This window comes from Cyclopterus lumpus, chromosome 1 (assembly GCF_009769545.1).
Source record: "Cyclopterus lumpus isolate fCycLum1 chromosome 1, fCycLum1.pri, whole genome shotgun sequence".
NCBI classification, from domain to species: Eukaryota; Metazoa; Chordata; class Actinopteri; order Perciformes; family Cyclopteridae; genus Cyclopterus; species Cyclopterus lumpus.
This window is the reverse complement of record NC_046966.1, coordinates 26,394,349-26,421,328: the sequence shown is the minus strand read 5'-3', so window position 1 is coordinate 26,421,328 and position 26,980 is coordinate 26,394,349. Positions and strand designations below refer to the sequence as shown.

Sequence of the window (26,980 nt, the reverse complement as noted above, 5' to 3'; positions counted from 1 at the left end):
CGGCTCTGGAAGGGCACCTCCCACTTCCCTCAGCCCGTTTAGGGCGCGCCCCCGGCTCTGGAAGGGCACCTCCCACTTCCCTCAGCCCGTTTAGGGCGCGCCCCCGGCTCTGGAAGGGCACCTCCCACTTCCCTCAGCCCGTTTAGGGCGCGCGCCCCCTCCGCATCGGTGAGCGCTGTCGGACGCACGCGGACCCGGGCGCGAGACAGGAGGTCACTTTTGGTGTTTTGTGGACACGCACGCAGAGGAGTGAGATAGGTCGGGGCCGTGCACGCGCACAGAGTGGATACAAAGCACTGCGGGGTTTGGGGGGAGAAGCGGCTCGAGCGCAGTCCCGAGGACTTTGGATAACTTGTACAAGGTGAGCTCCTCTCGTGCGCGTTGAATGCATGTGGCCGTTAGAGACCCGGTAGATGCTGCTCTCGGACCGGGTGCTCAGCGATCCAGACTCGGAGGCTCCGCCGGCTCTTCCTCGCGTTCTTCTCGCGGGCGCACGGGTCTCTATCTCGGGTCAGGATCGGACGAGCTCCCCATGCGCGGACATGTGGAGCTCGTTGTCTGTCTGTCTGTCTGTCTGTCTGTCTACCTTCTGTCTGTCTGTCTGTCTGTCTGTCTGTCTGTCTGTCTGTCTACCTTCTGTCTGTCTGTCTGTCTGTCTGCCTTCTGTCTGTCTGTCTGTCTGTCTGCCTTCTGTCTGTCTGTCTGCCTTCTGTCTGTCTGCCTTCTGTCTGTCTGTCTGTCTGTCTACCTTCTGTCTGTCTGTCTGTCTGCCTGTCTGTCTACCTGTCTGTCTTAATCTATAATTGATTCATCAAAACAAATGTTTCCAAACGATTTGTTGCTTTTTCTGTTTTATTTGTAGTGATATTCATTATGAATCAAATGTATCTATAGATAAGAATAAAGGGTTCATAAAGGGATAATAAAGGGATCAGAGAGGGATAATAAAGGGTTCATAGAGGGTTAATAAAGGGTTCATAAAGGGATAATAAAGGTTTCATAAAGGGATAATAAAGGGATCAGAGAGGGATAATAAAGGGTTCATAGAGGGTTAATAAAGGGTTCATAAAGGGATAATAAAGGTTTCATAAAGGGATAATAAAGGGATCAGAGAGGGATAATAAAGGCTTCATAGAGGGTTAATAAAGGGTTCATAGAGGGTTAATAAAGGGTTCATAGAGGGTTAATAAAGGTTTCATAAAGGGATAATAAAGGGATCAGAGAGGGATAATAAAGGGTTCATAGAGGGATAATAAAGGGTTCATAGAGGGTTAATAAAGGGTTCATAGAGGGTTAATAAAGGTTTCATAAAGGGATAATAAAGGGATCAGAGAGGGATAATAAAGGGTTCATAGAGGGATAATAAAGGGTTCATAAAGGGATAATAAAGGGTTCATAGAGGGTTCATAGAGGGTTAATAAAGGGTTCATAAAGGGATAATAAAGGGATCAGAGAGATATAATAAAGGGTTCATAGAGGGTTAATAAAGGTTTCATAAAGGGATAATAAAGGGATCAGAGAGGGATAATAAAGGGTTCATAGAGGGTTAATAAAGGGTTCATAAAGGAATAATAAATGGTTCATAAAGGGTTCATAAAGAAATAATAAATGGTTCATAAAGGGTTCATAAAGGAATAATAAAGGGTTCTTAAAGGAATAATAAAGGGTTCATAAAGGGTTCATAAAGGGTTCATAGAGGGTTAATAAAGGGATAATAAAGGGTTCATAAAGGAATAATAAAGGGTTCATAAAGGGTTCATAAAGGGATAATAAAGGGTTCATAAAGGGTTCATAGAGGGTTAATAAATGGTTCATAAAGGAATAATAAAGGGTTCATAAAGGGTTCATAGAGGGTTAATAAAGGGATAATAAAGGGTTCATAAAGGAATAATAAAGGGTTCATAAAGGGTTCATAGAGGGTTAATAAAGGGATAATAAAGGGTTAATAAAGGGATAATAAAGGGTTCATAGAGGGTTAATAAAGGGTTCATAAAGGGTTCATAAAGGGATAATAAAGGGTTCATAGAGGGTTAATAAAGGGATAATAAAGGGTTCATAAAGGAATAATAAATGGTTCATAAAGGGTTCATAGAGGGTTAATAAAGGGATAATAAAGGGTTCATAAAGGAATAATAAATGGTTCATAAAGGGTCTCGTTACCAACACAGAGAGCGATAGAAAGAGAGAGAGAGTTTGGGAAAGTAAAGTCCGGTAAGAGAGAGAGAGGCAAAGCAAACATTCCTGACTCGCTGTCTCCGTGATTTAATTAAGGTTTTTGTGAGATCCCCTCCCCCCCCCCCCCCCCCCAGCTTGGACTAATCCCAAAGAAGGTCAGCTCATAAGTGTCGAGGTCATGCCACCATGACAACGGAATAATGACAAGAAGGAAAAGATCCACGATTAGGTTAAGAGGTCCAAGCTGAAGAGGACACACACACACACACACACACACACAGACAAACACACACACACACACACCACACACAGACACACACCACACACAGACACAGACACACACACACACACACCACACACAGACACAGACACACACACACACACACAGACAAACACACACACACACACCACACACAGACACAAACACACAGACAAACACACAGACACACACAGACAAACACACACACACACAAACACGCACACACACCACACACACAAACACACACAAACACACACACACAGACAAACACACACACACACAAACACACACACACACAAACACACAGACACACACACACACACACAGACACACACACACACAGACAAACACACAGACAAACACACACACACACACAAACACGCACACACACCACACACACAAACACACACAAACACACACACAAACACGCACACACACCACACACACAAACACACACAAACACACACACACACACACACAGACAAACACACACACACACACAAACACACACACACACAAACACACAGACAAACACACACACACACACACACACACACACACACACACACCACACACAGACACAGACACAAACACACACACACAGACACAGACACAGACACAAACACACACACACGCACACACACACACAAACACACAGACACACACACACAGACACACACACAGACACACACACACACATGCTTGGACAGAGTACTATGGGGTCAGATCAGTCTCAATAATTGCAAATGCACACAGAGACTTACAAATGCATACAAAACGATTCACAAATAAATTACGATTTATATAAATGTAAAAGAAAAAACAGAAATACATTTCTGAATTTCTATGTGGATTCTTCTATTTGTTTGTGGATTCTTTTATTTGTTTGTTTGCTGCAATCCACAAACAAATGCAGTGCGATCAACAATAAATACAAACAAATAGAAGAATCCACATAGAAATGTATTTGTGGTTTTTCTTTTACATTTATATAAATCGTAATGTATTCATGTGCATTGGAATGTTTCTGATCTGTGTGCATTTGTGAATCTTTGTGTTTTCATTTGCAGTTATTGAGACTGACCTGAGCCCATAGGGGGCTGAGGAGGTCAGGAAGTTATGAAGGGGTTCAGGGTTGTGAAGGTCTTTGTAGGTGATGAGGAGAGTCTTGAACTGGATTCTTTGCTGTATGGGGAGCCAGTGGAGCTTTAGAAGGACTGGGTGATGTGGTCTCTGGTGGACTAGATGTGGTCTCTGGTGGACTAGATGTGGTCTCTGGTGGACTAGATGTGGTCTCTGGTGGACTAGATGTGGTCTCTATTGCTCGCTCCATAATCTAAATGATGGCGGTTGAGACTTTTGGTTTCTGTTGTCAGACACAAGAGTCTTGTTACGTCTTTACAAGCTGGTTTGACACCCGAGCAGTTCCAACAGCCCCCCAGGGTGAGACCCAACAGCCCCCCAGGGCTGCTCCTCCGTCACTAACCCATGAAGCGTGTCTCTCAGTGCCCCCCCCCCCCCCCCCCCCCCCCCCACACACACACACACACACACACACACACACACACACACCTCCCTCCTCCCCTCTCGGTGTGAGTTTCATAAACACAGAGGTTCAGGAGGAAGGTGAAGACCCTCGTAACATTCCTCTGGTACCAGGAGGCACCGAGCGCTCTGACAGCAGGTCTGAGGTCCGGGTCCTCCACAACCCACCAGAGCCTCCAGAGAACCCTCAAGGCCCTGTTGACTATATCTATATATATATATATATATATATATATATATATATATATATATATATATATATATATATATGTGTGTATATATAGGGATCACAAATCTCTCTGACTGGATCAGAAAGGAGCAAATTTGACTTTTAGATCCCCGATCATGTTTTCTTGCCGCTGATACTAATTATTCATCACTGATATCCACATTGACGGATACTGATCTCTTTGTAGTTTGATTACATCAGCTGGTCGACAGTCAGTGAGCCATCTAAAAATAATACATGTTATAGTTTTACTTTATAGTGTTTTGCTTTTCTTCATAAAAACACTCAATTCAAGGATTTAGGAGATAAAAGATTGTATTTGTATTCAATCCCACTAACTTGTATTGTATGTTATCATTAATCATGACGAGAAGTATTAAAACACAAGTCCAACAACCAGAGATCTTTTCTAAAGCTAACCGGTAGTTTAGTTGTCTAAGCCTAACTTGTATTTTAGTTTTCTGAAGCTAACTGGTGGTTGTCTAAAGCTAACTGGGTGGTTGTCTAAAGCTAACTGTAGTGATGTAGTCTTGTAGTGATGTAGTGATGTAATGTTGTAGTGATGTAGTCTTGTAGTGATGTAATGTTGTAGTGATGTAGCCTTGTAGTGATGTAGTCTTGTAGTCTTGTAGTGATGTAGTGTAGTGTTGTAGTGTTGTAGTGATGTAATGTTGTAGTCTTGTAGTGATGTAGTCTTGTAGTGATGTAGTGATGTAGTCTTGTAGTCTTGTAGTGATGTAGTGATGTAGTCTTGTAGTCTTGTAGTGATGTAGTCTTGTAGTGATGTAGTGATGTAATGTTGTAGTGATGTAGTCTTGTAGTGATGTAATGTTGTAGTGATGTAGTCTTGTAGTGTTGTAGTCTTGTAGTGATGTAGTGATGTAGTCTTGTAGTCTTGTAGTGATGTAGTGATGTAATGTTGTAGTGATGTAGTCTTGTAGTGATGTAGTCTTGTAGTCTTGTAGTCTTGTAGTGATGTAGTCTTGTAGTCTTGTAGTGATGTAGTGTTGTAGTCTTGTAGTGATGTAGTGTTGTAGTCTTGTAGTGATGTAGTCTTGTAGTCTTGTAGTGATGTAGTGTTGTAGTCTTGTAGTGATGTAGTCTTGTAGTCTTGTAGTGATGTAGTGTTGTAGTCTTGTAGTGATGTAGTCTTGTAGTCTTGTAGTGATGTAGTGTTGTAGTGTTGTAGTGATGTAGTGTTGTAGTCTTGTAGTGATGTAGTCTTGTAGTCTTGTAGTCTTGTAGTGTTGTAGTCTTGTAGTGATGTAGTGATGTAGTGTTGTAGTCTTGTAGTGATGTAGTGTTGTAGTCTTGTAGTCTTGTAGTCTTGTAGTGTTGTAGTCTTGTAGTGATGTAGTCTTGTAGTGATGTAGTGTTGTAGTGTTGTAGTGATGTAGTGTTGTAGTCTTGTAGTGATGTAGTCTTGTAGTCTTGTAGTCTTGTAGTCTTGTAGTGTTGTAGTCTTGTAGTGATGTAGTGATGTAGTGTTGTAGTGATGTAGTCTTGTAGTCTTGTAGTGATGTAGTGTTGTAGTCTTGTAGTGATGTAGTGTTGTAGTGATGTAGTGTTGTAGTCTTGTAGTGATGTAGTCTTGTAGTCTTGTAGTCTTGTAGTCTTGTAGTGTTGTAGTCTTGTAGTGATGTAGTGATGTAGTCTTGTAGTGATGTAGTCTTGTAGTCTTGTAGTCTTGTAGTGTTGTAGTCTTGTAGTGATGTAGTGTTGTAGTGTTGTAGTGATGTAGTGTTGTAGTCTTGTAGTGTTGTAGTCTTGTAGTGATGTAGTGATGTAGTGTTGTAGTCTTGTAGTGATGTAGTGATGTAGTCTTGTAGTGATGTAGTCTTGTAGTCTTGTAGTCTTGTAGTGTTGTAGTCTTGTAGTGATGTAGTGTTGTAGTGTTGTAGTGATGTAGTGTTGTAGTCTTGTAGTGTTGTAGTCTTGTAGTGATGTAGTGATGTAGTGTTGTAGTCTTGTAGTGATGTAGTCTTGTAGTGATGTAGTCTTGTAGTGATGTAGTCTTGTAGTCTTGTAGTCTTGTAGTGTTGTAGTCTTGTAGTGATGTAGTGATGTAGTGTTGTAGTCTTGTAGTGATGTAGTGTTGTAGTCTTGTAGTGATGTAGTCTTGGACAAATGTTCATGTAGGCCATTCCCTCTCAGTGAGAGATGGCTGCAGTGCATTCTGGGTATTAACAGATCCAGCTGCGTGTGTTTGTGCTGGTGTGAACATTTGCAGGAATGTGTGTGTGTGTGTGTGTGTGTGTGTGTTCTGTTTTGTGTCACAATGACGGCGATGTTTAACTTTCATCACGCCACCTTCTCCTCGTAGCAGAAAACAAATCAGGAATCAGGGGGAGGGAAGGAAGAAGAGGGGAAGGACCTGAGAGTCACGTTCATAAAGTCAGCAGAGATGAAACAACAAGACTTTAGTCCTGGTCCTCTACAGACCATCAGCTGATCACATGCATGTAGACGGGACCTGAAATCCTTTGTGACCGACCTGCTGGGAGGTCAGAGGTCAGGTTCAGCTGCAGAGTAACACCCCTGAAGCGTGAAGGGGTTCGGTTTCCTAAAGAAGGAGGTGTTTGAATCCTTATCCTCTGTGGTTAGTTTACGCCTGACCACACACACACACACACACACACGTGCAAAGTGCACGTGAAGTTGTCGGAAGTGTCACAAAGCGGCTCTCAGGTATCTACGCTCGTCTCTAGCGGAACGCTTCTTTGTGGGCGGAGCCGGCTGTCAGACTGAGCGAGGTCATGGAGGTGATCCTCAGGGATGGGCCTTCAGCAAAGGGACGACAGATGTTTGTTCTCATAGACGGAATATTTGCACCAACATTGGAACACGTGAGAGTCTTGATGCTGCTACGTTGTTCCTGCGCCACGTTGTTCCAGCGCCACGTTGTTCCAGCGCCAAGTTGTTCCAGCGCCAAGTTGTTCCAGCGCCAAGTTGTTCCAGCGCCACGTTGTTCCAGCGCCACGTTGTTCCAGCGCCACGTTGTTCCAGCGCCACGTTGTTCCAGCGCCACGCTGTTCCAGCGCCACGTTGTTCCAGCGCCACGTTGTTCCAGCGCCACGTTGTTCCAGCGCTAAGTTGTTCCAGCGCCACGTTGTTCCAGCGCCACGTTGTTCCAGCGCCACGTTGTTCCAGCGCCACGTTGTTCCAGCGCCACGTTGTTCCAGCGCTAAGTTGTTCCAGCGCCACGTTGTTCCAGCGCCACGTTGTTCCAGCGCCACGTTGTTCCAGCGCCACGTTGTCCCAGCGCTACGTTGTTCCAGCGCTAAGTTGTTCCAGCGCCACGTTGTTCCAGCGCCAAGTTGTTCCTGCGCCACGTTGTTCCAGCGCCACGTTGTTCCAGCGCCACGCTGTTCCAGCGCCACGTTGTTCCAGCGCCACGTTGTTCCAGCGCTAAGTTGTTCCAGCGCCACGTTGTTCCTGCGCTAAGTTGTTCCTGCGCCACGTTGTTCCAGCGCCACGTTGTTCCAGCGCCACGTTGTTCCAGCGCCACGTTGTTCCAGCGCCACGTTGTTCCAGCGCCACGTTGTTCCAGCGCCAAGTTGTTCCAGCGCCAAGTTGTTCCAGCGCCAAGTTGTCCCAGCGCCACGTTGTCCCAGCGCCACGTTGTCCCAGCGCCACGTTGTCCCAGCGCCACGTTGTTCCAGCGCCAAGTTGTTCCAGCGCCAAGTTGTTCCAGCGCCAAGTTGTTCCAGCGCCAAGTTGTTCCAGCGCCACGTTGTCCCAGCGCCACGTTGTCCCAGCGCCACGTTGTCCCAGCGCTACGTTGTCCCAGCGCTACGTTGTCCCAGCGCCACGTTGTTCCAGCGCCACGTTGTTCCAGCGCCACGTTGTTCCAGCGCCACGTTGTTCCAGCGCCACGTTGTTCCAGCGCCACGTTGTTCCTGCGCCAAGTTGTTCCTGCGCCAAGTTGTTCCTGCGCCACGTTGTTCCTGCGCCACGTTGTTCCTGCGCCACGTTGTTCCTGCGCCACGTTGTTCCTGCGCCACGTTGTTCCTGCGCCACGTTGTTCCAGCGCCACGTTGTTCCAGCGCCACGTTGTTCCAGCGCCACGTTGTTCCAGCGCCACGTTGTTCCTGCGCCACGTTGTTCCTGCGCCACGTTGTTCCAGCGCCACGTTGTTCCAGCGCCACGTTGTTCCAGCGCCACGTTGTTCCAGCGCCACGTTGTTCCAGCGCTAAGTTGTTCCAGCGCCACGTTGTTCCAGCGCCACGTTGTTCCAGCGCCACGTTGTTCCAGCGCTAAGTTGTTCCAGCGCCACGTTGTTCCAGCGCCAAGTTGTTCCTGCGCCACGTTGTTCCAGCGCCACGCTGTTCCAGCGCCACGTTGTTCCAGCGCTAAGTTGTTCCAGCGCCACGTTGTTCCAGCGCCACGTTGTTCCAGCGCTAAGTTGTTCCAGCGCCACGTTGTTCCAGCGCCACGTTGTTCCAGCGCCACGTTGTTCCAGCGCCACGTTGTTCCAGCGCCACGTTGTTCCAGCGCCACGTTGTTCCAGCGCCAAGTTGTTCCTGCGCCACGTTGTTCCAGCGCCACGCTGTTCCAGCGCCACGCTGTTCCAGCGCCACGTTGTTCCAGCGCCAAGTTGTTCCAGCGCCACGTTGTCCCAGCGCTACGTTGTTCCAGCGCCAAGTTGTTCCAGCGCCAAGTTGTTCCAGCGCCACATTGTCCCAGCGCCACGTTGTCCCAGCGCTAAGTTGTTCCTGCGCTAAGTTGTTCCTGCGCCACGTTGTTCCAGCGCCACGTTGTTCCAGCGCCACGTTGTTCCAGCGCCACGTTGTTCCAGCGCCACGTTGTTCCAGCGCCACGTTGTTCCAGCGCCAAGTTGTTCCAGCGCCAAGTTGTCCCAGCGCCACGTTGTCCCAGCGCCACGTTGTTCCAGCGCCAAGTTGTTCCAGCGCCAAGTTGTTCCAGCGCCACGTTGTCCCAGCGCCACGTTGTCCCAGCGCTACGTTGTCCCAGCGCTACGTTGTCCCAGCGCTACGTTGTCCCAGCGCCACGTTGTCCCAGCGCCACGTTGTTCCAGCGCCACGTTGTTCCAGCGCCACGTTGTTCCAGCGCCACGTTGTTCCAGCGCCACGTTGTTCCAGCGCCACGTTGTTCCAGCGCCACGTTGTTCCTGCGCCAAGTTGTTCCTGCGCCAAGTTGTTCCTGCGCCACGTTGTTCCAGCGCCACGTTGTTCCTGCGCCACGTTGTTCCTGCGCCACGTTGTTCCTGCGCCACGTTGTTCCTGCGCCACGTTGTTCCTGCGCCACGTTGTTCCTGCGCCACGTTGTTCCAGCGCCACGTTGTTCCAGCGCCACGTTGTTCCAGCGCCACGTTGTTCCAGCGCCACGTTGTTCCTGCGCCACGTTGTTCCTGCGCCACGTTGTTCCTGCGCTAAGTGGTTCCAGCGAAACGTTGTTCCAGCGCAACGTTGTTCCAGCGCTAAGTTGCTCCAGCGCTACGTTGTTCCAGCGCTAAGTTGTTCCAGCGCTAAGTTGTTCCAGCGCTAAGTTGTTCCAGCGCAACGTTGTTCCAGCGCTACGTTGTTCCTGCGCCACGTTGTTCCTGCGCTAAGTTGTTCCTGCGCTAAGTTGTTCCTGCGCTACGTTGTTCCAGCGCTAAGTTGCTCCAGCGCTACGTTGTTGTGTGCGTGTTAGTGTGTGCGTGTTAGTGTGTGTGTGTGTGTGTGAGCGTGTACCTTCCCGGACAAAGGGTCATAGACCTGGGTGGGGTGTGTTGACTCGGCCTGTGGGCCTGATTCCTGGCTGTCTGCTCATCAAGGATTTAATAAACTAATATTCTCAATGAAGGAGCCGTCGTTGTTGCTGTTGGTTGATATGCATGTGTGTGTGTTGTATTCATTGTATTGTACTATACTGTCTGTGTTTGAATGTGATTGTTTGGACGCATTTGTGGAAGGGATAAAGCCAAAATCCTCATCATCATTTATTATGAGCTAATAGAATTAAGGGTTCAGGAATTAAATTCACAAACTTCTTGCATAACTTTAAATTTCTTCCTGAGGAAGGACCTTGTTAACTTCACGAGTACGAGGGTCCCCTATAGAGGGGATGATGTTATTCCACGTGTACATGCTCTAAACACAACTCTAATCAAGAAAGTATTATTTAATTAATTTGTAATAAATGACCTCTGGCATGTCGGTCCAGCTGATTGGTAGCTCGGTGCTAACGACGACGTATGGAGTCATAAGCACTTGCAACATAAATCACGTTAGCACTTTACAGACAGCAAAATATGCTAACGTTTAAGAAGAAGAAAAAGCATTTGTCCACACTGATACGCTGGCAGGATGTCCTGTGTCCCACACTCAAATCATTCCTGAGGGCTGCAAGGACAGAGAGAAGAGTTCCTACCGGGAAAGAAAAAATACCAGATTCAGAGATTTGTACTAAATATTCTCATTTATTTTCTGCTTCACTTTATTACAGTCAACCTTTGCTGAGAGACGTGTTACATATTGTACTATGATATAGTAATAATTCCAAAATATTTTCTTTCCTAAAAAGTGCTTTTCAGACGAACCTGACACTTGTTAAGTTGTGACGTTTGCCAACTTCATTTAATAATAACCAGTAACATATATATATATATATATATATACTGATATGTACACAGCTGAACAAAAGCTCACAATTTATATTTATTGTTATAACGCACAAAGCTCTTGTGGTTGCTTAAATCCACCATTTTTAGTTTGGGTATGCAATTTTCAGAGTTTGAGACTTTTTACAGCTTATTTTATGTCTCAATGTGTTTCTTATTGTAAAGCCTCTCTTTTTAACTGTGATATGCTTATTAAGCGAATGGTGATTAACGCCAACCCTTTCCTGTCTTTATGCCTTTCAGAGATTAGGACCTGACACCATGCTGCCTTACTTCCTGCTCTTCTTCCTGTCGCCTGGTCTGGTGTTATCCTCTGACTGCCCAGCCGACTGTTCCTGCCTCGGCCAGGACTGGATATTCTGCATCCAGCGACGCTCCAGCATTGTGCCTCGTGTCCCCACCACCACCCAAAATCTATACATCTTCCAGAACGGCATTGACACTTTGACCCAAGAGGACTTCAACGGCCTTGGGGAGTTGGAGTTGCTAGATCTGAGCCAGAATGAGCTGGCAGAGATTCCAGATGGTGTGTTTGAGATGCTGTCAAAGCTGAAGAACTTAGACCTGTCCTCGAACCACATTGCCCACATTTCCAAAGACAGTTTTTCTGGGTTGGTCCAGCTGGAGAGGCTATATCTCCACGCGAACCGCATTCAGAGCATCGATTCGGAATCTTTTGCAGGTTTAGAGATGCTACTGGAACTTAAGCTCCAAGGAAACCAGCTCAGCTCTCTGCCATCTCTCCATTTCCAGAGACTTCTGCTTCTAGACCTCAGCTACAACAACATCCCAACCCTGGGACCCTCAGACCTTCAGACCCCCCACCTGGAGGCCCTTAAGGTGGCCTCGCTGGGGCTTACCACTTTAGATGAGGGTCTCATCGCTTCTCTGGGGAACCTCCATGAGCTTGACATCTCCACAAACCAGTTAACTGAGGTGCCCCCGGCCCTTAAGCAGGACTCCCTCAAGGGGCTGATCAAGCTCAGCCTGGCTACCAACCCATTGGGCGAGCTCAGTGTGGAGGACTTCCAGAAACTGAGTGGGCTTCAAGAACTGGATCTCAGTGGACTTAATCTCCAAGGATTTTCCCAGAGTTTCTTCCAGACCTTCCCAAGGTTGATGCACCTGACTGCAGCAGAGAACCCATTTAACTGCTTGTGTCCATTAGCCTGGTTCCCTTTTTGGCTAAAGGATAAGGATGTGAATCTCGGGAGGCCTGAGGAAACCAGATGTCACTTCCCTTTAGTTAATGCTGGGAAGATGCTTTCAGCGCTGGAGCACAAAGATTTTGGGTGTCCACCTACCACAACAGTGCTGATAGGCTCCCCCATTGGAAGTACTCCAGTTCCCCAGATGCCCACCACATCTCCAGATACCATCCATACCAACGCCATTCCTCCTCCTCCTCCACCCAGTGAGGCAACCATCTCCTCAAAGACGGACGGCGCCCTTTCACCAGAACCTCCAGTCTCCCCAAGCTCCACCAGCGGGGAGCACATCTGCCCACCAAACATCTGCCTCAATGGGGGCACTTGTAATTTTGATCCATTGGGTCAACTCAGCTGTCTATGTCCGTTGGGAACTTCTGGCCTCTACTGTGAAAACGTGGATGAGATTCCTGAGACACCGAAACCTGCAGTGACAGAAGTTTCGCTCGCTGCGCCTGTGATGCCGGCTGAGCTCGATGCTATTAGCTCCCGGCAGGTCACCTCCACTTCCATTCTACTTGACCTTCACCGTTTCATCGAGACGCGGCCACACATCCGTGGCATCAGGTTGACCTACCGTAACCTCTCAGGGCCTGACCGCCGCCCCATTATCCTGAGTGTACCTGCAACCTACCCTGAGTACACTTTGCGTGGGTTGAGACCCAACTGTACCTACTCAGTGTGTGCCAGTCCCCTGGGTGAAAGAGCCAACTCAAGGACCAACAGCTCTGTAGAAACAGGATCGTGTACAGAGGCTCGCACCGAAGGGCTTCCACTGTCCTCCTCGGAGTCCAGGGTGGAGACACAGAGTCCGCTGACGTACACTCTCATACCCGCCATGGCTGCACTGGCACTGGTGATGGGGTTGGCCACGGTGGCCGGGGCAATCATCTGTGTCCGAAAGAGGAGGCAGTCCAAGGCAGGAATGGAGCTGCAGCTGGGCCCAGCAGATCCCATGGAACTAGAGGGGATGAAGGCCTGCCTGGAGATTGGGGGAAATGGTACACTACCCCACAAACTGCCTGAGATTGACCGCTGTCACACTCCTCAGCCGCCTCCATCTTTGCAACAAAGTGGGGGTTTGGACTATGAATTACCCTTAATGCAAGGACACTGCACATCAAATAACAATGTAGCAACCTTAAAGCCATCTTATTTCTAAGATGCAATAAACTGTAAACACCTGTAAAGACATTGGAGGCAGTGGGCCCATTAGGACTTGAGAAATCCTGCTACGGTGGTCAAAATCCTAATTCTCATTCCAATATCAGATATCCACAATTCGAAATGTGGCACTTACTATACTTTTGTTGAAAATGACACTACAGACTGGATCATCTATTTGAGAGACACTGAATGATGAATTTAAGATGACAGCATATTGGAAATGTGCTGAACCACCAGGATGGTTTAATGCCACAGAGCAGAGTCCATGGGGGTGAGACCTCACCGAGTGATGGAACCAAGTGCAATCGACTAGCAGGGTCTTAGTAGCAGACTGAAAACAGAAGTGCCTTGTTGTAATCCTGTTGCTGGATTTGGGAGGTACCGTCTGGAGAAAAGGGCCCCATCAGCGTTTGGGCTACCGAACTGGAGGAAGTGGTTTTAATGAAAACAGAAAACAGTGGTGCAGATGTGTGACGACCACACGATTCGGTATTAAAAAAAGGTTTTGACCAACTCCTACGAGAACTTGCACTGAAAATAAATGATTATTTTCCTTTCCGGTGTCCAGATGGCCACAAAGAAATGCAATAACTTTGCAAATAGGTTGATGACAGTAAACGCTGTCTGAAATCTTTATTTTTCTGTTGACATTATTTAATTCAAGAAACAGTGTCTTTACAGATCCCCCATAATTCCATCCACACACCCCGAAGCTTGTGTCTGTGTTGGAGATGAATCTGCTGTGAAAGATGAACTGAACCAACCGGCCACATTGAGAACGGACTCTGCCTGACGGTTCTGTGCCGGGACGGGAACGCTGTTATACGTAGCTCGTATCATGATAATGTGTTTTTATGTATTTTTGTTGTTGATGTCCATTCAGTATTTTTGCCATGATGGCGAGTTGAAGCAATATTAATTATTCTCTAGTGTAAAAAAAGCCAGCATGAAGCCCCAATCACAAAACCGACCGCAGCCAATCAAATCAAGCAAGAGGCGGGCTTTCCTTCTTCCTGGTTTGATGCCAGTAGATGTGGTCGGAACGGGCAGAAGGAAATACGGAGAATAGGTTGATATTGACAGTTTTTAATTACGATGAGCTTTATAATTCAAGCTCAGCTCATGATACATACACTAAGGCGTCGCCCCATCCCCCCAGCTGTTTTGCCAAGAGGCGTTTTGGAAGTGATGCCCGTGGACATGAAGCATGGAGCTGAAACTTCCCAGTGAGTGCAGAGTTAACACAAGCGTACATTCTGGAGCTGGAAGATGAAATGAGAGCGCAGTCGTCTCCATCGTGCACAGAAGGGTTGAGCGTGTCCACCGAGTGAATGTAACCATCGAGTGTGAGTTTGTTTCCCAAGGACGCCACAGACTGCTCACTCACAGCCACACCTCCCAAACGAGTGTTCAACGGCCCTTTAAACCGTGTTTGCTCCAATAAAGCAGCAAAAGAAAGCTAGCAAGAGGGAAGTTTGCTGTGTTTCAGGCAGCAGCTTCTGAGCCGACTGCTTCTGCTGCTCTTTAACCAGCCAGGGTGCTCGAGTGTGTTTGGAGACTGTTTGGCCTGTTTACAGCCAACCAGACTGTGAAATGCACTGAGTTATTTGTTCTGTGTTCTTGTCTGGGAATGTCCCACGGGCTAGTGGCACAATCCACTCTGATGTGTAGCCCAAGAACACAAACCTAAAGTCCTTCCTCGTTCAGGTCTGCTGGAGTCCACTCACTCCAGCACTGTCAGTATTCCTCTATGAACAGACACTCGATGCTCCATCCATCAACTGGAAGAGAAACCTTTCTGTTGTTTTCATATTGTTTTGTGTTTGTTTGTTTACGTCAGTTAACATTTTGTGTGTGTCTGCCGGAAAAAGCAGTGCTGAGAAAGAAAAGAGTATTAAAATCTTAAAATCTGAGTTTGTGTCTTTCATAACGGGTTCCATGAGGATTTGATGAGTTTGGTGCCAGTTGAATAAGTTATGAATGCCGATGACACCTGTATCTCAGTACCTCATTACACTCACACATTCAGGATGACTCTGACGTTGAAGCTCGTCAGCTCGTTGAAGCTTATAGCCAGGAAGAGATGCCAGTGGAAAATATGACTAAATAACACAGTGTCCCCAATGTTCAACATCACTGCTGCTTTCAGCTGTCTTGACATCTTGCACATGGTGAAAGGATAAAGGTCCACACTGACAGTGAGCATTCTTTACATCTTTACAACCAGCTGAACGATTATTAACTCGGCTTTAAACAAGCGGGCCGTCCTGGTTCAGTCTCCAAGGCCAACCAATAGAAACACGAATGACTTCACTGGAACTGTATGCAGCCGTTGTGCTAAACGCTGCTGATACGCTACGGACATGGAACTGCTTCCTGTGGTAAGGTGACCAGAAAAGTATGATTGTTGTTCTGGTGACAACAGGTTCAGAGGAGCTGTAGAGTTCTACAGTTGTAGAGTTCTACAGTTGTAGAGTTCTAGAGCTGTAGAGTTCTAGAGCTGTAGAGTTCTACAGTTGTAGAGTTCTACAGTTGTAGAGTTCTAGAGTTGTAGAGTTCTACAGTTGTAGAGTTCTAGAGTTGTATAGTTCTAGAGTTGTAGAGCTGTAGAGTTGTAGAGCTGTAGAGATGTAGAGTTGTAGAGCTGTAGAGTTGTAGAGCTGTAGAGCTGTAGAGTTGTAGAGCTGTAGAGTTGTAGAGCTGTAGAGCTGTAGAGATGTAGAGTTGTAGAGATGTAGAGTTGTAGAGCTGTAGAGTTGTAGAGTTGTAGAGCTGTAGAGTTGTAGAGTTGTAGAGTTGTAGAGTTGTAGAGCTGTAGAGTTGTAGAGTTGTAGAGTTGTAGAGTTGTAGAGCTGTAGAGTTGTAGAGTTGTAGAGTTGTAGAGTTGTAGAGCTGTAGAGTTGTAGAGTTGTAGAGTTGTAGAGATGTAGAGTTGTAGAGCTGTAGAGTTGTAGAGTTGTAGAGTTGTAGAGTTGTAGAGCTGTAGAGTTGTAGAGTTGTAGAGTTGTAGAGATGTAGAGTTGTAGAGTTGTAGAGCTGTAGAGATGTAGAGTTGTAGAGTTGTAGAGTTGTAGAGTTGTAGAGCTGTAGAGATGTAGAGTTGTAGAGTTGTAGAGCTGTAGAGTTGTAGAGCTGTAGAGTTGTATAGTTCTACAGATGTAGAGTTGTAGAGTTGTAGAGCTGTAGAGCTGTAGAGTTGTAGAGTTGTAGAGCTGTAGAGTTGTAGAGTTGTAGAGTTGTAGAGCTGTAGAGATGTAGAGTTGTAGAGTTGTAGAGCTGTAGAGATGTAGAGTTGTAGAGCTGTAGAGTTGTAGAGCTGTAGAGTTGTAGAGTTGTAGAGCTGTAGAGTTGTATAGTTGTAGAGCTGTAGAGTTGTAGAGCTGTAGAGTTGTAGAGTTGTATAGTTCTACAGTTGTAGAGTTGTAGAACTGTAGAGCTGTAGAGTTGTAGAGCTGTAGAGTTGTAGAGTTGTAGAGCTGTAGAGTTGTAGAGTTGTAGAGTTGTATAGTTCTACAGTTGTAGAGTTGTAGAACTGTAGAGCTGTAGAGTTGTATAGTTGTAGAGCTGTAGAGATGTAGAGTTGTAGAGCTGTAGAGTTGTATAGTTCTACAGTTGTAGAGTTGTAGAGCTGTAGAGCTGTAGAGTTGTAGAGCTGTAGAGTTGTATAGTTGTAGAGCTGTAGAGATGTAGAGTTGTAGAGCTGTAGAGTTGTATAGTTCTACAGTTGTAGAGTTGTAGAGCTGTAGAGCTGTAGAGTTGTAGAGTTGTAGAGCTGTAGAGCTGTAGAGCTGTAGAGTTGTAGAGTTGTAGAGCTGTAGAGTTGTATAGTTCTACAGTTGTAGAGTTGTAGAGTTGTAGAGTTGTAGAGTTGTAGAGTTGTACAGTTGTAGAGTTGTAGAGCTGTAGAGTTGTATAGTTCTACAGTTGTAGAGTTGTAGAGTTGTAGAGTTGTAGAGTTGTAGAGCTGTAGAGTTGTAGAGCTGTAGAGTTGTAGAGTTGTAGAGTTGTATAGTTCTACAGTTGTAGAGTTGTAGAGTTGTAGAGTTGTAGAGCTGTAGAGTTGTAGAGTTGTAGAGTTGTAGAGTTGTATAGTTCTACAGTTGTAGAGTTGTAGAGTTGTAGAGCTGTAGAGTTGTAGAGTTGTAGAGTTGTAGAGTTGTAGAGTTGTAGAGCTGTAGAGTTGTAGAGTTGTAGAGCTGTAGAGTTGTAGAGTTGTAGAGTTGTAGAGTTGTAGAGCTGTAGAGTTGTAGAGCTGTAGAGTTGTAGAGCTGTAGAGTTGTAGAGTTGTAGAGCTGTAGAGCTGTAGAGTTGTAGAGTTGTAGAGCTGTAGAGTTGTAGAGCTGTAGAGCTGTAGAGTTGTAGAGTTGCTTCTAGTTAGTTTGTTAGCTTGTCCTTCTCGGGCTGCGAGGAGTGAGGTTCTGTTTGGATCATTTTCTTTAAAAAATGAAACCACCATGAAGTGAGGTCACCACGACTCCAGTCTACAGTCTGGATGGATCAGGCACTGAAGCGTAGGGATTCCAGCCTGATCCGGCTTCATCCCGTAAGAGTTCCTCAAGAACAAACCCAAAAGAAACGGCCAACATTTGGACCCAGTTAAAGAGTTCATTCTCAAGAGCTTTCTCACATATAACTAGATTGAGATGTTTCTCACCTTCTTCATTCGGATAAACACAGAAGAAATACATTTACACAACGATAATTAAACACAACTCTATATTGATGTCACAGAAAGTATTTACAGAAACACAATCCCTAATTATATAATCACGGAACAGATTATAAGCCTTCAGCTTCAATGAAGAGGATTCTTTTCAAGAGCTGCAGGGCTTCTTTAGGTTATCCTGGTGAATTACACAGACAAGTACTAGAGGGCATAACATTTTAGTTTGGTTGTTTTGTCTTCTAAAATAAGAGCCACTTTAAAGGGTGTGGCCTCGGACAGCATGCTATAACTGTGAGTTTCTCTTTTTAGGATTCAGCAAAAAGGTTTTGATGTGGACACAAAAGTCTAATTGGTGAAAGAAGAAATAACATTTGTGTTTACTGTGACGGACACCGGCACCCCCACAGGTCTGATCACACAGAGTTCTTGGAGAGAATAAAAAGGTCCAATAAAGAATGTTCCTCTGGATGGATGAGGACCACTGAGGTCAAGATTACATTTGTTTTAAACAAATCAGATATGTTTAATCATTTACTCATTAATTAAGTCTGCGTGGGGAGGATGGGCAACGTGTACCGTGTGAAACCAAGCGTTTATTTTAATCTAAAACCACCATCTCTGAGTTAACCGAACCAAGTACTCAGAAACGATAACGTTGATATGCACGTTTCTCGAAATGTTGATTTTTGGTTCAGCTTTACTTAATATATAACTAACATGTAGACGTCACCATGAAGACGTCACCATGAAGACGTCCACTTCCTATGGACAGGAGAAGGTAATAACCAACATATAGACGTCACCATGAAGACGTCCACTTCTTAAGGACAGGAGATGGTTATAACCAACATGTAGACGTCACCATGAAGACGTCCACTTCCTATGGACAGGAGAAGGTAATAACCAACATATAGACGTCACCATGAAGACGTCCACTCCTTAAGGACAGGAGATGGTTATAACCAACATATGGACGTCACCATGAAGACGTCCACTTCTTAAGGACAAGAGATGGTTATAACCAACATATAGACGTCACCATGAAGACGTCCACTTCTTAAGGACAAGAGATGGTTATAACCAACATATAGACATCACCATGAAGACGTCCACTCCTTAAGGACAGGAGATGGTTATAACCAACATATAGACGTCACCATGAAGACGTCCACTTCTTATGGACAGGAGAAGGTTATAACCAACATATAGACGTCACCATGAAGACGTCCACTTCTTATGGACAGGAGATGGTTATAACCAACATATAGACGTCACCATGAAGACGTCCACTTCTTATGGACAGGAGATGGTTATAACCAACATATAGACGTCACCATGAAGACGTCCACTTCCTATGGACAGGAGATGGTTATAACCAACATATTGACGTCACCATGAAGACGTCCACTCCTTAAGGACAGGAGATGGTTATAACCAACATATAGACGTCACCATGAAGACGTCCACTTCCCATGGACAGGAGATGGTTATAACCAACATATAGACGTCACCATGAAGACGTCCACTTCTTATGGACAGGAGATGGTTATAACCAACATATAGACGTCACCATGAAGACGTCCACTTTTTATGGACAGGAGATGGTTATAACCAACATATAGACGTCACCATGAAGACGTCCACTTCTTATGGACAGGAGATGGTTATAACCAACATATAGACGTCAACATGAAGACGTCCACTTCTTAAGGACAGGAGATGGTTATAACCAACATATAGACGTCACCATGAAGACGTCCACTTCCTATGGACAGGAGATGGTTATAACCAACATATAGACGTCACCATGAAGACGTCCACTCCTTAAGGACAGGAGATGGTTCTAACCAACATATAGACGTCACCATGAAGACGTCCACTTCCCATGGACAGGAGATGGTTATAACCAACATATAGACGTCACCATGAAGACGTCCACTTCTTATGGACAGGAGATGGTTATAACCAACATATAGACGTCACCATGAAGACGTCAACTTCTTATGGACAGGAGATGGTTATAACCAACATATAGACGTCACCATGAAGACGTCCACTTCTTATGGACAGGAGATGGTTATAACCAACATATAGACGTCACCATGAAGACATCCACTTCTTATGGACAGGAGATGGTTATAACCAACATATAGACGTCAACATGAAGACGTCCACTTCTTATGGACAGGAGATGGTTATAACCAACATATAGACGTCACCATGAAGACGTCCACTTCTTATGGACAGGAGATGGTTATAACCAACATATAGACGTCACCATGAAGACGTCCACTTCTTATGGACAGGAGAAGGAAATAACCAACATATAGACGTCACCATGAAGACGTCCACTTCTTATGGACAGGAGAAGGTAATAACCAACATATAGACGTCAACATATAGACGTCACCATGAAGACTTCCACTTCTTATAGACAGGAGAAGGTAATAACCAACATATAGACGTCACCATGAAGACGTCCACTTCTTAAGGACAGGAGAAGGTAATAACCAACATATAGACGTCACCATGAAGACATCCACTTCTTATGGACAGGAGAAGGTAATAACCAACATATAGACGTCAACATATAGACGTCACCATGAAGACTTCCACTTCTTATAGACAGGAGAAGGTAATAACCAACATATAGACGTCACCATGAAGACGTCCACTTCTTAAGGACAGGAGATGGTAATAACCAACATATAGACGTCACCATGAAGACGTCCACTTCTTATGGACAGGAGATGGTTATAACCAACATATAGACGTCACCATGAAGACGTCCACTCCTTAAGGACAGGAGATGGTTATAACCAACATATAGACGTCACCATGAAGACGTCCACTCCTTAAGGACAGGAGATGGTTATAACCAACATATAGACGTCACCATGAAGACGTCCACTTCTTATGGACAGGAGATGGTTATAACCAACATATAGATGTCAACATATAGACGTCACCATGAAGACGTCCACTTCTTATGGACAGGAGAAGGTAATAACCAACATATAGACGTCACCATGAAGACGTCCACTTCTTAAGGACAGGAGATGGTTATAACCAACATATAGACGTCACCATGAAGACGTCCACTTCTTAAGGACAAGAGATGGTAATAACCAATATATAGACGTCACCATGAAGACGTCCACTTCTTAAGGACAGGAGATGGTAATAACCAACATATAGACGTCACCATGAAGACGTCCACTTCTTAAGGACAGGAGATGGTAATAACCAACATATAGACGTCACCATGAAGACGTCCACTTCTTAAGGACAGGAGATGGTAATAACCAACATATAGACGTCACCATGAAGACGTCCACTTCTTAAGGACAGGAGATGGTTATAACCAACATATAGACGTCACCATGAAGACGTCCACTTCTTAAGGACAGGAGATGGTTATAACCAACATATAGACGTCACCATGAAGACGTCCACTTCTTAAGGACAGGAGATGGTAATAACCAACATATAGACGTCACCATGAAGACGTCCACTTCTTAAGGACAGGAGATGGTTATAACCAACATATAGACGTCACCATGAAGACGTCCACTTCTTAAGGACAGGAGATGGTTATAACCAACATATAGACGTCACCATGAAGACGTCCACTTCTTAAGGACAGGAGATGGTAATAACCAACATATAGACGTCACCATGAAGACGTCCACTTCTTATGGACAGGAGATGGTTATAACCAACATATAGACGTCACCATGAAGACGTCCACTTCTTAAGGACAGGAGATGGTTATAACCAACATATAGACGTCACCATGAAGACGTCCACTTCTTAAGGACAGGAGATGGTAATAACCAACATATAGACGTCACCATGAAGACGTCCACTTCTTAAGGACAGGAGATGGTTATAACCAACATATAGACGTCACCATGAAGACGTCCACTTCTTAAGGACAGGAGATGGTAATAACCAACATATAGACGTCACCATGAAGACGTCCACTTCTTAAGGACAGGAGATGGTTATAACCAACATATAGACGTCACCATGAAGACGTCCACTTCTTAAGGACAAGAGATGGTAATAACCAATATATAGACGTCACCATGAAGACGTCCACTTCTTATGGACAGGAGAAGGTAATAACCAACATATAGACGTCACCATGAAGACGTCCACTCCTTAAGGACAGGAGATGGTAATAACCAACATATAGACGTCACCATGAAGACGTCCACTTCTTATGGACAGGAGATGGTAATAACCAACATATAGACGTCAACATATAGACGTCACCATGAAGACGTCCACTTCTTATGGACAGGAGAAGGTAATAACCAACATATAGACGTCACCATGAAGACGTCCACTTCTTAAGGACAGGAGATGGTTATAACCAACATATAGACGTCAACATATAGACGTCACCATGAAGACGTCCACTTCTTATGGACAGGAGAAGGTAATAACCAACATATAGACGTCACCATGAAGACGTCCACTTCTTAAGGACAGGAGATGGTTATAACCAACATATAGACGTCACCATGAAGACGTCCACTTCTTAAGGACAAGAGATGGTAATAACCAACATATAGACGTCACCATGAAGACGTCCACTTCTTAAGGACAGGAGATGGTAATAACCAACATATAGACGTCACCATGAAGACGTCCACTTCTTAAGGACAAGAGATGGTAATAACCAATATATAGACGTCACCATGAAGACGTCCACTTCTTAAGGACAGGAGATGGTTATAACCAACATATAGACGTCACCATGAAGACGTCCACTTCTTAAGGACAGGAGATGGTTATAACCAACATATAGACGTCACCATGAAGACGTCCACTTCTTAAGGACAAGAGATGGTAATAACCAACATATAGACGTCACCATGAAGACGTCCACTTCTTAAGGACAGGAGATGGTTATAACCAACATATAGACGTCACCATGAAGACGTCCACTTCTTAAGGACAGGAGATGGTAATAACCAACATATAGACGTCACCATGAAGACGTCCACTTCTTAAGGACAGGAGATGGTTATAACCAACATATAGACGTCACCATGAAGACGTCCACTTCTTAAGGACAGGAGATGGTTATAACCAACATATAGACGTCACCATGAAGACGTCCACTTCTTAAGGACAGGAGATGGTAATAACCAACATATAGACGTCACCATGAAGACGTCCACTTCTTAAGGACAGGAGATGGTTATAACCAACATATAGACGTCACCATGAAGACGTCCACTTCTTAAGGACAGGAGATGGTAATAACCAACATATAGACGTCACCATGAAGACGTCCACTTCTTAAGGACAGGAGATGGTTATAACCAACATATAGACGTCACCATGAAGACGTCCACTTCTTAAGGACAAGAGATGGTAATAACCAATATATAGACGTCACCATGAAGACGTCCACTTCTTATGGACAGGAGAAGGTAATAACCAACATATAGACGTCACCATGAAGACGTCCACTCCTTAAGGACAGGAGATGGTAATAACCAACATATAGACGTCACCATGAAGACGTCCACTTCTTATGGACAGGAGATGGTAATAACCAACATATAGACGTCAACATATAGACGTCACCATGAAGACGTCCACTTCTTATGGACAGGAGAAGGTAATAACCAACATATAGACGTTACCATGAAGACGTCCACTTCTTAAGGACAGGAGATGGTTATAACCAACATATAGACGTCAACATATAGACGTCACCATGAAGACGTCCACTTCTTATGGACAGGAGAAGGTAATAACCAACATATAGACGTCACCATGAAGACGTCCACTTCTTAAGGACAGGAGATGGTTATAACCAACATATAGACGTCACCATGAAGACGTCCACTTCTTAAGGACAAGAGATGGTTATAACCAACATATAGACATCACCATGAAGACGTCCACTACTTAAGGACAGGAGATGGTTATAACCAACATATAGACGTCACCATGAAGACGTCCACTTCTTATGGACAGGAGAAGGTTATAACCAACATATAGACGTCACCATGAAGACGTCCACTTCTTATGGACAGGAGATGGTTATAACCAACATATAGACGTCACCATGAAGACGTCCACTTCTTATGGACAGGAGATGGTTATAACCAACATATAGACGTCACCATGAAGACGTCCACTTCCTATGGACAGGAGATGGTTATAACCAACATATAGACGTCACCATGAAGACGTCCACTCCTTAAGGACAGGAGATGGTTATAACCAACATATAGACGTCACCATGAAGACGTCCACTTCCCATGGACAGGAGATGGTTATAACCAACATATAGACGTCACCATGAAGACGTCCACTTCTTATGGACAGGAGATGGTTATAACCAACATATAGACGTCACCATGAAGACGTCCACTTTTTATGGACAGGAGATGGTTATAACCAACATATAGACGTCACCATGAAGACGTCCACTTCTTATGGACAGGAGATGGTTATAACCAACATATAGACGTCAACATGAAGACGTCCACTTCTTAAGGACAGGAGATGGTTATAACCAACATATAGACGTCACCATGAAGACGTCCACTTCCTATGGACAGGAGATGGTTATAACCAACATATAGACGTCACCATGAAGACGTCCACTCCTTAAGGACAGGAGATGGTTCTAACCAACATATAGACGTCACCATGAAGACGTCCACTTCCCATGGACAGGAGATGGTTATAACCAACATATAGACGTCACCATGAAGACGTCCACTTCTTATGGACAGGAGATGGTTATAACCAACATATAGACGTCACCATGAAGACGTCAACTTCTTATGGACAGGAGATGGTTATAACCAACATATAGACGTCACCATGAAGACGTCCACTTCTTATGGACAGGAGATGGTTATAACCAACATATAGACGTCACCATGAAGACATCCACTTCTTATGGACAGGAGATGGTTATAACCAACATATAGACGTCAACATGAAGACGTCCACTTCTTATGGACAGGAGATGGTTATAACCAACATATAGACGTCACCATGAAGACGTCCACTTCTTATGGACAGGAGATGGTTATAACCAACATATAGACGTCACCATGAAGACGTCCACTTCTTATGGACAGGAGAAGGTAATAACCAACATATAGACGTCACCATGAAGACGTCCACTTCTTATGGACAGGACAAGGTAATAACCAACATGTAGACGTTACCATGAAGACGTCCACTTCTTATGGACAGGAGAAGGTAATAACCAACATATAGACGTCAACATATAGACGTCACCATGAAGACTTCCACTTCTTATAGACAGGAGAAGGTAATAACCAACATATAGACGTCACCATGAAGACGTCCACTTCTTAAGGACAGGAGAAGGTAATAACCAACATATAGACGTCACCATGAAGACGTCCACTTCTTATGGACAGGAGAAGGTAATAACCAACATATAGACGTCAACATATAGACGTCACCATGAAGACTTCCACATCTTATAGACAGGAGAAGGTAATAACCAACATATAGACGTCACCATGAAGACGTCCACTTCTTAAGGACAGGAGATGGTTATAACCAACATATAGACGTCACCATGAAGACGTCCACTTCTTAAGGACAGGAGATGGTTATAACCAACATATAGACGTCACCATGAAGACGTCCACTTCTTAAGGACAGGAGATGGTAATAACCAACATATAGACGTCACCATGAAGACGTCCACTTCTTAAGGACAGAAGATGGTTATAACCAACATATAGACGTCACCATGAAGACGTCCACTTCTTAAGGACAGGAGATGGTTATAACCAACATATAGACGTCACCATGAAGACGTCCACTTCTTAAGGACAGGAGATGGTAATAACCAACATATAGACGTCACCATGAAGACGTCCACTTCTTAAGGACAGGAGATGGTTATAACCAACATATAGACGTCACCATGAAGACGTCCACTTCTTAAGGACAGGAGATGGTAATAACCAACATATAGACGTCACCATGAAGACGTCCACTTCTTAAGGACAGGAGATGGTTATAACCAACATATAGACGTCACCATGAAGACGTCCACTTCTTAAGGACAAGAGATGGTAATAACCAATATATAGACGTCACCATGAAGACGTCCACTTCTTATGGACAGGAGAAGGTAATAACCAACATATAGACGTCACCATGAAGACGTCCACTCCTTAAGGACAGGAGATGGTAATAACCAACATATAGACGTCACCATGAAGACGTCCACTTCTTATGGACAGGAGATGGTAATAACCAACATATAGACGTCAACATATAGACGTCACCATGAAGACGTCCACTTCTTATGGACAGGAGAAGGTAATAACCAACATATAGACGTTACCATGAAGACGTCCACTTCTTAAGGACAGGAGATGGTTATAACCAACATATAGACGTCAACATATAGACGTCACCATGAAGACGTCCACTTCTTATGGACAGGAGAAGGTAATAACCAACATATAGACGTCACCATGAAGACGTCCACTTCTTAAGGACAGGAGATGGTTATAACCAACATATAGACGTCACCATGAAGACGTCCACTTCTTAAGGACAAGAGATGGTAATAACCAATATATAGACGTCACCATGAAGACGTCCACTTCTTAAGGACAGGAGATGGTTATAACCAACATATAGACGTCACCATGAAGACGTCCACTTCTTAAGGACAGGAGATGGTTATAACCAACATATAGACGTCACCATGAAGACGTCCACTTCTTAAGGACAAGAGATGGTAATAACCAACATATAGACGTCACCATGAAGACGTCCACTTCTTAAGGACAGGAGATGGTTATAACCAACATATAGACGTCACCATGAAGACGTCCACTTCTTAAGGACAGGAGATGGTAATAACCAACATATAGACGTCACCATGAAGACGTCCACTTCTTAAGGACAGGAGATGGTTATAACCAACATATAGACGTCACCATGAAGACGTCCACTTCTTAAGGACAGGAGATGGTTATAACCAACATATAGACGTCACCATGAAGACGTCCACTTCTTAAGGACAGGAGATGGTAATAACCAACATATAGACGTCACCATGAAG

General features: G+C 44.8%; 1 protein-coding gene across 1 annotated transcript; it reads left to right on the top strand.

The window, feature by feature from the left end:
* The first annotated feature begins 138 nt into the window (after positions 1 to 138).
* LOC117730704 (vasorin-like) lies at positions 139 to 15,177 on the top strand. The gene is made up of 2 exons (XM_034532591.1): positions 139 to 361; positions 11,077 to 15,177. The coding sequence occupies exon 2, from the start codon at positions 11,095 to 11,097 to the stop codon at positions 13,201 to 13,203; it is 2,109 nt and encodes a 702-aa protein (XP_034388482.1). The 5' UTR covers positions 139 to 361; positions 11,077 to 11,094; the 3' UTR covers positions 13,204 to 15,177.
* Positions 15,178 to 26,980: the final 11,803 nt, after the last annotated feature.